Consider the following 14,102-nt stretch of genomic DNA (forward strand, 5'->3'; position numbering starts at 1 on the left):
GTACATGTCAGAGTACAGCTTCATCACTAAACACACCACACTCACACTGACACACTCACATAATTATGTACATGTCACACAGTACAGCTTCATCACTGAACACACCACACGCACTGACACAGACATATGTATTCAGGCACACATTTAATGTGGAGTGATGGCCTAGAGGTAACGCGTCTGCCTAACAAGCGAGAGAACATGAGCGCACTGGTTCGAATCCCGGCAGAGTCACCAGTATTTTACCCCTCCACTAGACCTTGTGTGTTGGTCTGGATGCAATTCATTTGGATGAGATGATAAACTGAGGTCCTGTGTGCAGCATGCACTTAGTGCACGTAAAAGAACCCATGGCAACAAAAGGGTTGTCCCTGGCAAAGTTCTGTAGAATAAATCAACTTCAATGGGAAAACATAAAAAACAAGAAGGACTGCAGGCAGGGATAAAAAAGAAAAAAGAAAAAAAAGGGTGGCACTCTCAGTGCAGCGACGTTCTCTCCCTGGGGAGAGAAGCCCGAATTTCACACAGAAAAATCTGTTGTGACAAAAAAGAGTAATACAGTACAATACAATAATAGAGAGAGAGAGACAGAGACATAGGGACAGACAGACAGACAGAGACAGAAACAGAGACAGACAGAGAGAGACAGACAGACAGAGACAGAGAGTGCAGTGGCAGAGTGCAGAGAGACGGACCACGACTTTGGGGACGCCCTGAGTGAAGCGCTTCAACATGTCCAGCCAGAACGCCTCGCCCTCCTGCTTCAGCCGCTGTCTGCTGCTGATCGTGTTCAGTCGTACCTCAAACTGTACATCATAGGTAGACAGTGTTTAGTTGTACCTCAAACTGTACATCACAGGTAGACAGTGTTTAGTTGTACCTCAAACTGTACATCACAGGTAGACAGTGTTTAGTTGTACCTCAAACTGTACATCACAGGTAGACAGTGTTTAGTTGTACCTCAAACTGTACATCACAGGTAGACAGTGTTTAGTTGTACCTCAAACTGTACATCACAGGTAGACAGTGTTTAGTTGTACCTCAAACTGTACATCACAGGTAGACAGTGTTTAGTTGTACCTCAAACTGTACATCATAGGTATACAGTGTTCAGTTGTACCTCAAACTGTACATCACAGGTAGACAGTGTTTAGTTGTACCTCAAACTGTACATCATAGGTATACAGTGTTTAGTTGTACCTGAAACTGTACATCACAGGTAGACAGTGTTCAGCCGTACCTCAAACTGTACATCACAGGTATACAGTGTTTAGTTGTACCTCAAACTGTACATCATAGGTATACAGTGTTCAGTCTTACCTCAAACTGTACATCACAGGTAGACAGTGTTTAGTTGTACCTCAAACTGTACATCATAGGTATACAGTGTTTAGTTGTACCTGAAACTGTACATCACAGGTATACAGTGTTCAGCCGTACCTCAAACTGTACATCACAGGTATACAGTGTTTAGTTGTACCTCAAACTGTACATCACAGGTAGACAGTGTTTAGTTGTACCTCAAACTGTACATCACATGTATACAGTGTTTAGTTGTACCTCAAACTGTACATCACAGGTATACAGTCTTTAGTTGTACCTCAAACTGTACATCATAGGTATACAGTGTTTAGTTGTACCTCAAACTGTACATCACAGGTATACAGTGTTTAGTTGTACCTCAAACTGTACATCATAGGTATACAGTGTTCAGCCATACCTCAAACTGTACATCATAGGTATACGTGTTTAGTTGTACCTCAAACTGTACATCATAGGTATACAGTGTTTAGTTGTACCTCAAACTGTACATCATAGGTATACAGTGTTTAGTTGTACCTCAAACTGTACATCATAGGTAGACAGTGTTTAGTTGTACCTGAAACTGTACATCACAGGTAGACAGTGTTTAGTTGTACCTCAAACTGTACATCACATGTATACAGTGTTTAGTTGTACCTCAAACTGTACATCACAGGTAGACAGTGTTTAGTTGTACCTCAAACTGTACATCATAGGTATACAGTGTTCAGTTGTACCTCAAACTGTACATCACAGGTAGACAGTGTTTAGTTGTACCTCAAACTGTACATCATAGGTATACAGTGTTTAGTTGTACCTGAAACTGTACATCACAGGTAGACAGTGTTCAGCCGTACCTCAAACTGTACATCACAGGTATACAGTGTTTAGTTGTACCTCAAACTGTACATCATAGGTATACAGTGTTCAGTCTTACCTCAAACTGTACATCACAGGTAGACAGTGTTTAGTTGTACCTCAAACTGTACATCATAGGTATACAGTGTTTAGTTGTACCTGAAACTGTACATCACAGGTATACAGTGTTCAGCCGTACCTCAAACTGTACATCACAGGTATACAGTGTTTAGTTGTACCTCAAACTGTACATCACAGGTAGACAGTGTTTAGTTGTACCTCAAACTGTACATCACAGGTAGACAGTGTTTAGTTGTACCTCAAACTGTACATCACATGTATACAGTGTTTAGTTGTACCTCAAACTGTACATCACAGGTAGACAGTGTTTAGTTGTACCTCAAACTGTACATCACAGGTAGACAGTGTTTAGTTGTACCTCAAACTGTACATCACATGTATACAGTGTTTAGTTGTACCTCAAACTGTACATCACAGGTATACAGTCTTTAGTTGTACCTCAAACTGTACATCATAGGTATACAGTGTTTAGTTGTACCTCAAACTGTACATCACAGGTATACAGTGTTTAGTTGTACCTCAAACTGTACATCATAGGTATACAGTGTTCAGCCATACCTCAAACTGTACATCATAGGTATACGTGTTTAGTTGTACCTCAAACTGTACATCATAGGTATACAGTGTTTAGTTGTACCTCAAACTGTACATCATAGGTATACAGTGTTTAGTTGTACCTCAAACTGTACATCATAGGTAGACAGTGTTTAGTTGTACCTCAAACTGTACATCACAGGTAGACAGTGTTTAGTTGTACCTCAAACTGTACATCATAGGTATACAGTGTTTAGTTGTACCTCAAACTGTACATCACAGGTAGACAGTGTTTAGTTGTACCTCAAACTGTACATCATAGGTATACAGTGTTTAGTTGTACCTCAAACTGTACATCATAGGTATACAGTGTTTAGTTGTACCTCAAACTGTACATCATAGGTAGACAGTGTTTAGTTGTACCTCAAACTGTACATCACAGGTAGACAGTGTTTAGTTGTACCTCAAACTGTACATCACAGGTACACAGTGTTTAGTTGTACCTCAAACTGTACATCACATGTATACAGTGTTTAGTTGTACCTCAAACTGTACATCACAGGTAGACAGTGTTTAGTTGTACCTCAAACTGTACATCATAGGTATACAGTGTTTAGTTGTACCTCAAACTGTACATCATAGGTATACAGTGTTCAGTCTTACCTCAAACTGTACATCATTGGTATACAGTGTTTAGTTGTACCTCAAACTGTACATCATAGGTATACAGTGTTTAGTTGTACCTCAAACTGTACATCATAGGTATACAGTGTTTAGTTGTACCTCAAACTGTACATCACAGGTAGACAGTGTTTAGTTGTACCTCAAACTGTACATCATAGGTATACAGTGTTTAGTTGTACCTCAAACTGTACATCACAGGTATACAGTGTTCAGCCGTACCTCAAACTGTACATCATAGGTATACAGTGTTCAGTTGTACCTCAAACTGTACATCACAGTAACAACAACAGCTGACAGACAGAACAGTGTCTGTGTCACAGTAACAACAACAGCTGACAGTCAGAACAGTGTCTGTGTCACAGTAACAACAACAGCTGACAGTCAGAACAGTGTCTGTGTCACAGTAACAACAACAGCTGACAGTCAGAACAGTGTCTGTGTCACAGTAACAACAACAGCTGACAGACAGAACAGTGTCTGTGTCACAGTAACAACAACAGCTGACAGAACAGTGTCTGTGTCACAGTAACAACAACAGCTGACAGAACAGTGTCTATGTCACAGTAACAACAACAGCTGACAGAACAGTGTCTATGTCACAGTAACAACAACAGCTGACAGAACAGTGTCTGTGTCACAGTAACAACAACAGCTGACAGTCAGAACAGTGTCTGTGTCACAGTAACAACAACAGCTGACAGAACAGTGTCTGTGTCACAGTAACAACAACAGCTGACAGTCAGAACAGTGTCTGTGTCACAGTAACAACAACAGCTGACAGTCAGAACAGTGTCTGTGTCACAGTAACAACAACAGCTGACAGAACAGTGTCTGTGTCACAGTAACAACAACAGCTGACAGAACAGTGTCTGTGTCACAGTAACAACAACAGCTGACAGTCAGAACAGTGTCTGTGTCACAGTAACAACAACAGCTGACAGAACAGTGTCTGTGTCACAGTAACAACAACAGCTGACAGTCAGAACAGTGTCTGTGTCACAGTAACAACAACAGCTGACAGTCAGAACAGTGTCTGTGTCACAGTAACAACAACAGCTGACAGAACAGTGTCTGTGTCACAGTAACAACAACAGCTGACAGTCAGAACAGTGTCTGTGTCACAGTAACAACAACAGCTGACAGAACAGTGTCTGTGTCACAATAACAACAACAGCTGACAGTCAGAACAGTGTCTGTGTCACAGTAACAACAACAGCTGACAGAACAGTGTCTGTGTCACAGTAACAACAACAGCTGACAGAACAGTGTCTATGTCACAGTAACAACAACAGCTGACAGAACAGTGTCTGTGTCACAGTAACAACAACAGCTGACAGAACAGTGTCTATGTCACAGTAACAACAACAGCTGACAGAACAGTGTCTGTGTCACAGTAACAACAACAGCTGACAGAACAGTGTCTGTGTCACAGTAACAACAACAGCTGACAGTCAGAACAGTGTCTGTGTCACAGTAACAACAACAGCTGACAGAACAGTGTCTGTGTCACAGTAACAACAACAGCTGACAGAACAGTGTCTGTGTCACAGTAACAACAACAGCTGACAGTCAGAACAGTGTCTGTGTCACAGTAACAACAACAGCTGACAGAACAGTGTCTGTGTCACAATAACAACAACAGCTGACAGAACAGTGTCTGTGTCACAGTAACAACAACAGCTGACAGTCAGAACAGTGTCTGTGTCACAGTAACAACAACAGCTGACAGACAGAACAGTGTCTGTGTCACAGTAACAACAACAGCTGACAGAACAGTGTCTGTGTCACAGTAACAACAACAGCTGACAGTCAGAACAGTGTCTGTGTCACAGTAACAACAACAGCTGACAGTCAGAACAGTGTCTGTGTCACAGTAACAACAACAGCTGACAGAACAGTGTCTGTGTCACAGTAACAACAACAGCTGACAGAACAGTGTCTGTGTCACAGTAACAACAACAGCTGACAGTCAGAACAGTGTCTGTGTCACAGTAACAACAACAGCTGACAGTCAGAACAGTGTCTGTGTCACAGTAACAACAACAGCTGACAGAACAGTGTCTGTGTCACAGTAACAACAACAGCTGACAGTCAGAACAGTGTCTGTGTCACAGTAACAACAACAGCTGACAGAACAGTGTCTGTGTCACATTAACAACAACAGCTGACAGAACAGTGTCTGTGTCACAGTAACAACAACAGCTGACAGAACAGTGTCTATGTCACAGTAACAACAACAGCTGACAGTCAGAACAGTGTCTGTGTCACAGTAACAACAACAGCTGACAGAACAGTGTCTGTGTCACAGTAACAACAACAGCTGACAGAACAGTGTCTTTGTCACAGTAACAACAACAGCTGACAGTCAGAACAGTGTCTGTGTCACAGTAACAACAACAGCTGACAGAACAGTGTCTGTGTCACAGTAACAACAACAGCTGACAGTCAGAACAGTGTCTGTGTCACAGTAACAACAACAGCTGACAGAACAGTGTCTGTGTCACAGTAACAACAACAGCTGACAGTCAGAACAGTGTCTGTGTCACAGTAACAACAACAGCTGACAGAACAGTGTCTGTGTCACAGTAACAACAACAGCTGACAGTCAGAACAGTGTCTGTGTCACAGTTACAACAACAGCTGTCAGAACAGTGTCTGTGTCACAGTAACAACAACAGCTGACAGAACAGTGTCTGTGTCACTGTAACAACAACAGCTGACAGTCAGAACAGTGTCTGTGTCACAGTAACAACAACAGCTGACAGAACAGTGTCTGTGTCACAGTAACAACAACAGCTGACAGTCAGAACAGTGTCTGTGTCACAGTAACAACAACAGCTGACAGTCAGAACAGTGTCTGTGTCACAGTAACAACAACAGCTGACAGAACAGTGTCTGTGTCACAGTAACAACAACAGCTGACAGAACAGTGTCTGTGTCACAGTAACAACAACAGCTGACAGAACAGTGTCTGTGTCACAGTAACAACAACAGCTGACAGAACAGTGTCTGTGTCACAGTAACAACAACAGCTGACAGAACAGTGTCTGTGTCACAGTAACAACAACAGCTGACAGTCAGAACAGTGTCTGTGTCACAGTAACAACAACAGCTGACAGTCAGAACAGTGTCTGTGTCACAGTAACAACAACAGCTGACAGACAGAACAGTGTCTGTGTCACAGTAACAACAACAGCTGACAGAACAGTGTCTGTGTCACAGTAACAACAACAGCTGACAGAACAGTGTCTGTGTCACAGTAACAACAACAGCTGACAGTCAGAACAGTGTCTGTGTCACAGTAACAACAACAGCTGACAGAACAGTGTCTGTGTCACAGTAACAACAACAGCTGACAGAACAGTGTCTGTGTCACAGTAACAACAACAGCTGACAGTCAGAACAGTGTCTGTGTCACAGTAACAACAACAGCTGACAGAACAGTGTCTGTGTCACAGTAACAACAACAGCTGACAGACAGAACAGTGTCTGTGTCACAGTAACAACAACAGCTGACAGAACAGTGTCTGTGTCACAGTAACAACAACAGCTGACAGTCAGAACAGTGTCTGTGTCACAGTAACAACAACAGCTGACAGTCAGTCAGAACGGTGTACTCACGTCATCCTGCGTGTCCCCGTACAGGAACTGACCAATGATCATGCAGGCCACAGCATCATGGTTGTCGTCTTCCAGCTGTTCAGGACATCACCGTGTTCACATTCACTGCCTCATCACCATGTTCACATTCACTGCCTCATCATCATCATCACCATGTTCACATTCACTGCCTCATCATCATCATCACCATGTTCACATTCACTGCCTCATCATCATCATCATCATCACCATGTTCACATTCACTGCCTCATCATCATCATCACCATGTTCACATTCACTGCCTCATCATCATCATCACCATGTTCACATTCACTGCCTCATCATCATCATCACCATGTTCACATTCACTGCCTCATCACCATCATCATCACCATGTTCACATTCACTGCCTCATCACCATCATCACCACCATGTTCACATTCACTGCCTTACCATCATCATCATCATCACCATGTTCACATTCACTGCCTCATCACCATCATCACCACCATGTTCACATTCACTGCCTTACCATCATCATCATCACCACCATGTTCACATTCACTGCCTCATCATCATCATCATCACCATGTTCACATTCACTGCCTCATCACCATCATCATCACCATGTTCACATTCACTGCCTCATCATCACCATCATCACCATGTTCACATTCACTGCCTCATCATCATCATCATCACCATGTTCACATTCACTGCCTCATCACCATCATCATCACCATGTTCACATTCACTGCCTCATCATCACCATCATCACCATGTTCACATTCACTGCCTCATCATCATCATCATCACCATGTTCACATTCACTGCCTCATCATCACCATGTTCACATTCACTGCCTCAACACCATCATCACCATGTTCACATTCACTGCCTCATCACCATCATCATCACCATGTTCACATTCACTGCCTCATCACCATCATCATCACCATGTTCACATTCACTGCCTCATCACCATCATCATCACCATGTTCACATTCACTGCCTCATCATCACCATGTTCACATTCACTGCCTCAACACCATCATCACCATGTTCACATTCACTGCCTCATCACCATCATCATCACCATGTTCACATTCATTGCCTCATCACCATCATCATCACCATGTTCACATTCATTGCCTCATCATCACCATGTTCACATTCACTGCCTCAACACCATCATCACCATGTTCACATTCACTGTCTCATCACCATCATCATCACCATGTTCACATTCACTGCCTCATCATCATCATCATCACCATGTTCACATTCATTGCCTCATCATCACCATGTTCACATTCACTGCCTCATCACCATCATCATCACCATGTTCACATTCATTGCCTCATCACCATCATCATCATCACCATGTTCACATTCATTGCCTCATCATCACCATGTTCACATTCACTGCCTCATCACCATCATCATCACCATGTTCACATTCATTGCCTCATCACCATCATCATCACCATGTTCACATTCATTGCCTCATTATCATCATCATCATCACCATGTTCACATTCACTGCCTCATCATCATCATCATCACCATGTTCACATTCACTGCCTCATCACCATCATCACCACCATGTTCACATTCATTGCCTCATCATCATCATCATCACCATGTTCACATTCACTGCCTCATCACCATCATCATCACCATGTTCACATTCACTGCCTCATCACCATCATCACCACCATGTTCACATTCACTGCCTCATCACCACCATCATCACCATGTTCACATTCACTGCCTCATCATCATCACCATGTTCACATTCACTGCCTCATCATCATCATCATCACCATGTTCACATTCACTGCCTCATCACCATCATCACCATGTTCACATTCACTGCCTCATCATCATCACCATGTTCACATTCACTGCCTCATCACCATCATCACCATGTTCACATTCACTGCCTCATCATCATCACCATGTTCACATTCACTGCCTCATCACCACCATCATCATCACCATGTTCACATTCACTGCCTCATCACCATGTTCACATTCACTGCCTCATCACCACCATCATCACCATGTTCACATTCACTGCCTCATCATCATCACCATGTTCACATTCACTGCCTCATCACCATCATCACCATGTTCACATTCACTGCCTCATCACCATGTTCACATTCACTGCCTCATCATCACCATCATCACCATGTTCACATTCACTGCCTCATCACCATCATCATCACCATGTTCACATTCACTGCCTCATCATCACCATCATCACCATGTTCACATTCACTGCCTCATCACCACCATCATCACCATGTTCACATTCACTGCCTCATCATCATCATCACCACCATGTTCACATTCACTGCCTCATCATCATCATCACCACCATGTTCACATTCACTGCCTCATCATCATCATCACCATGTTCACATTCACTGCCTCAACACCATCATCACCATGTTCACATTCACTGCCTCATCATCATCACCATGTTCACATTCTCTGCCTCATCATCACCATCATCACCATGTTCACATTCACTGCCTCATCATCATCACCATGTTCACATTCTCTGCCTCATCATCACCATCATCATCACCATGTTCACATTCTCTGCCTCATCATCACCATCATCATCACCACGTTCACATTCACTGCCTCATCACCATCATCATCACCATGTTCACATTCACTGCCTCATCATCATCAACCTGCCCTAGTCTGGGATCAGACAGCATGTTGTCTGAAGAGATCAAGTACAACCTGCCCTAGTCTGGGATCAGACAGCATGTTGTCTGAAGAGATCAAGTACAACCTGCCCTAGTTCCCCTAGTCTGGGATCAGACAGCATGTTGTCTGAAGAGATCAAGTACAACCTCCCCAAGTCTGGAATCAGACAGCATGTTGTCTGAAGAGATCAAGTACAACCTGCCCTAGTCTGGGATCAGACAGCATGTTGTCTGAAGAACAACCTGTTGAGGGCATCCAACACCCCCCACCCACACCCCCCCCCCCACTCCACACATACACACAGACATATTGTGTTGACATCATGTATATATTTTCATTTGCTATTTGTCTGTGTAACGTTTTTCTCCACAGAATTTGTGTGTCTAAACATGCTTGACTTTTCTATCCCCCTTACTTTTTTCCTTCTATATTCCTTTCTTTTCTTTCTTTTTTCTGAGGGCAGGATGTAAATTAGCAGAACAAGCTTATTCTTTTACCCTCTGTAAAGATCATTTTGACTTGATTTGACTTGACACAGACAACACTCACACTGTTGAGAGCGTCCAACACACGGCGATGCAGGATGTTGCCCATACGTTGCATGTCCAGCGTTTCTCCGCCCTCCGCTATACCACTCAGCACTTGATCCAGTCTGTGTTTATATATGTATATATTGTCATAATCGTAATTCATAACAACATATCAATCCCACTCAGCACTTGTTCCAGTCTGTGTGTACATCATCATATGTAACAACTTACCAATACCACTCAACATTTGTTCCAGTCTGTGTACATCATCATATGTAACAACTTACCAATACCACTCAACATTTGTTCCAGTCTGTGTGTACATCATCATATGTAACAACTTACCAATACCACTCAACAATTGTTCCAGTCTGTGTGTACATCATCATATGTAACAACTTACCAATACCACTCAACATTTGTTCCAGTCTGTGTGTACATCATCATATGTAACAACTTACCAATACCACTCAACATTTGTTCCAGTCTGTGTGTACATCATCATATGTAACAACTTACCAATACCACTCAACATTTGTTCCAGTCTGTATACATCATCATATGTAACAACTTACCAATACCACTCAACATTTGTTCCAGTCTGTATACATCATCATATGTAACAACTTACCAATACCACTCAAACATTTGTTCCAGTCTGTGTGTATATTATCATAATAATAATTTATAACACATTACCCAGTTACACACACAGAGGTACACACAGCCTGAAACACACACACAGACACAGCCACAGACACACAGACACACACACAGAGGTTTATACAGCCAGAAACACATACACGTATGTATACACACCCAGTTACACACAGAGAGGTACACACAGACAAAAACACATACACACACCCAGTTACACACACAGAGGTACACACAGACAGAATCACATACATACACCCAGTTACACACACAGAGGTACACACAGACAAAAACACACACACACACCCAGTTACACACACAGAGGTACACACAGCCAGAATCACATACACACACCCAGTTACACACACAGAGGTACACACAGACAGAATCACATACATACACCCAGTTACACACACAGAGGTACACACAGACAAAAACACACACACACACCCAGTTACACACACAGAGGTACACACAGCCAGAATCACATACATACACCCAGTTACACACACAGAGGTACACACAGACAGAATCACATACATACACCCAGTTACACACACAGAGGTACACACAGACAGAATCACATACATACACCCAGTTACACACACAGAGGTACACACAGACAGAATCACATACATACACCCAGTTACACACACAGATGTATACACAGACAGAAACACATACACACACCCAGTTACACACACAGAGGTGCACACAGACAGAAACACATATACACCCAGTTACACACACAGAGGTACACACAGACAGAATCACATATATACCCAGTTACACACACAGAGGTAAACACAGACAAACACATACACACAAACACACCCAGTTACACACAGACTGAAACACATACACACACCCAGTTACACACACAGAGGTACACACAGACTGAAACACATACACACACCCAGTTACACACACAGAGGTACACAAACTGACAAAGACAGAATTACATACACACCCAGTTACACAGAGAGGTACACACAGATAGAAACACACACACCCATCCAGTTACACACACAGATGTACACACAGACAGAAACACACACCCACACCCAGTTACACACAGGGATACACACAGACAGAAATACAAACACAACTAGTTACACACACAGAGGTACACACAGACAGAAACACACACACCCAGTTACACACACAAAGGTGTGTGGTTCATCCATCGGGATCGACGACAACCATCTAGTCATCCTGGGGGTGGGTGGGTTGGGCTCTGTGGGTGCGCAGATGACTGGTCAGGCCAATCCGCGCCCGGAAGGTTCTGACGCAGTGTGGACAGGGGATGGTGGCGGCTGTCGGGGACTTGCTGGCACTGCTTTTCCTGGCATGTCTGCGTTGCTCTGCTGCAGCGATTCTGTTGGCCTCACAGGATTTGGCGCCTTTTTGGACAGCTGAACGCCACTTTGGTCTGTCCATTGCATTCAGCTCCCATGTGTCGTGGCTGATGTTAAAGGCCTTCAGAGAAGCTTTCAGTGTGTCTTTGAAGCGCTTCTTTTGGCCTCCATGGGAGCGCTTGCCATGTTGGAGTTCGCCATACAGCAGTTTCTTGGGGAGCCAGTGGTCTGGCATGCGAACTACATGGCCTGCCCAGCGCAGCTGGGCCTGCACCAAGATGGTGTAGATGCTGGGCAAGTTTGCACGAGTGAGCACCTCTGTGTCAGGGATCTTCTCTTGCCACTTTATGCCGAGAAGTTTTCTGAGGCTGGTGGTGTGGAAGTGGTTCAGCTTTTTGGCATGGCGTTTGTAGACCGTCCATGATTCACATCCATAAAGCAGTGTGGTGAGAACTATGGCCTTGTATACTTTGAGCTTCGTCTCCAGGGTGATGCCTCTCCTGTTCCAAACGTTCTTTTGGAGTCTGCCGAAGGCAGCGCTGGCTTTGACGAGTCTGGCATTCACCTCATCGTCGATGACAACTGTGCAAGAGAGTATACTGCCCAGGTATGTGAACTTGTCCACCACATTCAGTCGTTGCCCGTTGATGATGATGTTTGGTTCAACGTAAGGCTTCCCTGGAGCTGGCTGGTGCATCACCTCAGTCTTCTTTGTGCTGATTGTGAGGTCTAAGTTGTCACAGGCAGCAGAGAACTTGTTGACGGTGTGTTGCATGTCAGCTTCGGAGGCAGCGTTGAAAGCGCAGTCATCAGCAAACAGGAAGTCGTTAACAGTGTCTGTCCTCACCTTGGGTTTTGCTTGAAGCCTCCTGAGGTTGAAGAGAGAGGCCATCTGTGCGGTACCTGATGCCAATGCCTACGTCCGCGTCTCTGAAGGTATCTGTTATCATGGCTGAAAACATGAGACTGAACAGGGTGGGGGCAAGAACACACCCTTGCTTGACTCCGTTGGAGACAGGGAATGGTTCTGAAGTCTCTCCGTTGTCTTGGACTCGGGCCAGCATCCCATCGTGTAGTTGCCGTATGATGGTGATAACTTTCTGGGACATCCATACTTCGACATGATTCTCCAAAGGCCATCTCTGCTAACAGTATTGAAGGCCTTGGTCAGATCGACATAGGTGGAGTAAAGGTCGGCGTTCTGTTCCTGACACTTCTCCTGGAGCTGCCTGGCAGCAAACACCATGTCGATAGTCCCGCGTTCTTTCCAGAAGCCACACTGGCTCTCTGGTAGGAGACCTTGCTCAAGGTGCGCTATGAGACAGTTGAGTAGCACTCTGGCCAGAGTCTTGCCTGCGACGGACAGCAGGGATATTCCACGATGGTTGTCACAGGCCTGATGATTTCCTTTGCGCTTGTACAGGTGTATGATGGGAACGTCTTTGAAGTCCTGTGGAACTGCCTCATGCTGCCAGATGAGCTGGAACAGCTGATGAAGCTTCTCAGCGCCATACCACCTTCTTTGTAGACCTCAGATGGAATGGAGTCTGAGCCAGGGGCTTTGCCATTGGATAGCAGACGGACAGCTTTCTGGGTCTCCTCCAAAGTTGGAATGGCATCCAACGACTCACTGACTGGCACCACCTGGGGGAGTCGGTCGATGGCTTTATCATTGATGGTGGAAGGGCGGTTCAGCACGCTGTCAAAATGTTCAGCCCATCTCTCAAGGATCCCGTCCTTGTCAGTGATTAGGGTAGAACCATCAGCACTG

General features: G+C 44.1%; 1 protein-coding gene across 1 annotated transcript in view; it reads right to left on the reverse strand.

The window, feature by feature from the left end:
• Nucleotides 1-14,102, reverse strand: part of LOC143276302 (uncharacterized protein C05D11.1-like) — a 97,688-nt gene that overhangs the window by 40,595 nt on the left and 42,991 nt on the right. The window contains exons 10-12 of the mRNA XM_076580807.1: nt 10,336-10,438; nt 7,078-7,152; nt 693-803 (exon numbers count right to left, since the gene is read on the reverse strand). Coding sequence (XP_076436922.1) covers nt 693-803; nt 7,078-7,152; nt 10,336-10,438 — 289 coding nt within the window. The remainder of the gene's footprint in view (nt 1-692; nt 804-7,077; nt 7,153-10,335; nt 10,439-14,102) is intronic.

Source organism: Babylonia areolata, chromosome 31 (genome assembly GCF_041734735.1).
Source record: "Babylonia areolata isolate BAREFJ2019XMU chromosome 31, ASM4173473v1, whole genome shotgun sequence".
Lineage (NCBI taxonomy): Eukaryota > Metazoa > Mollusca > Gastropoda > Neogastropoda > Buccinidae > Babylonia > Babylonia areolata.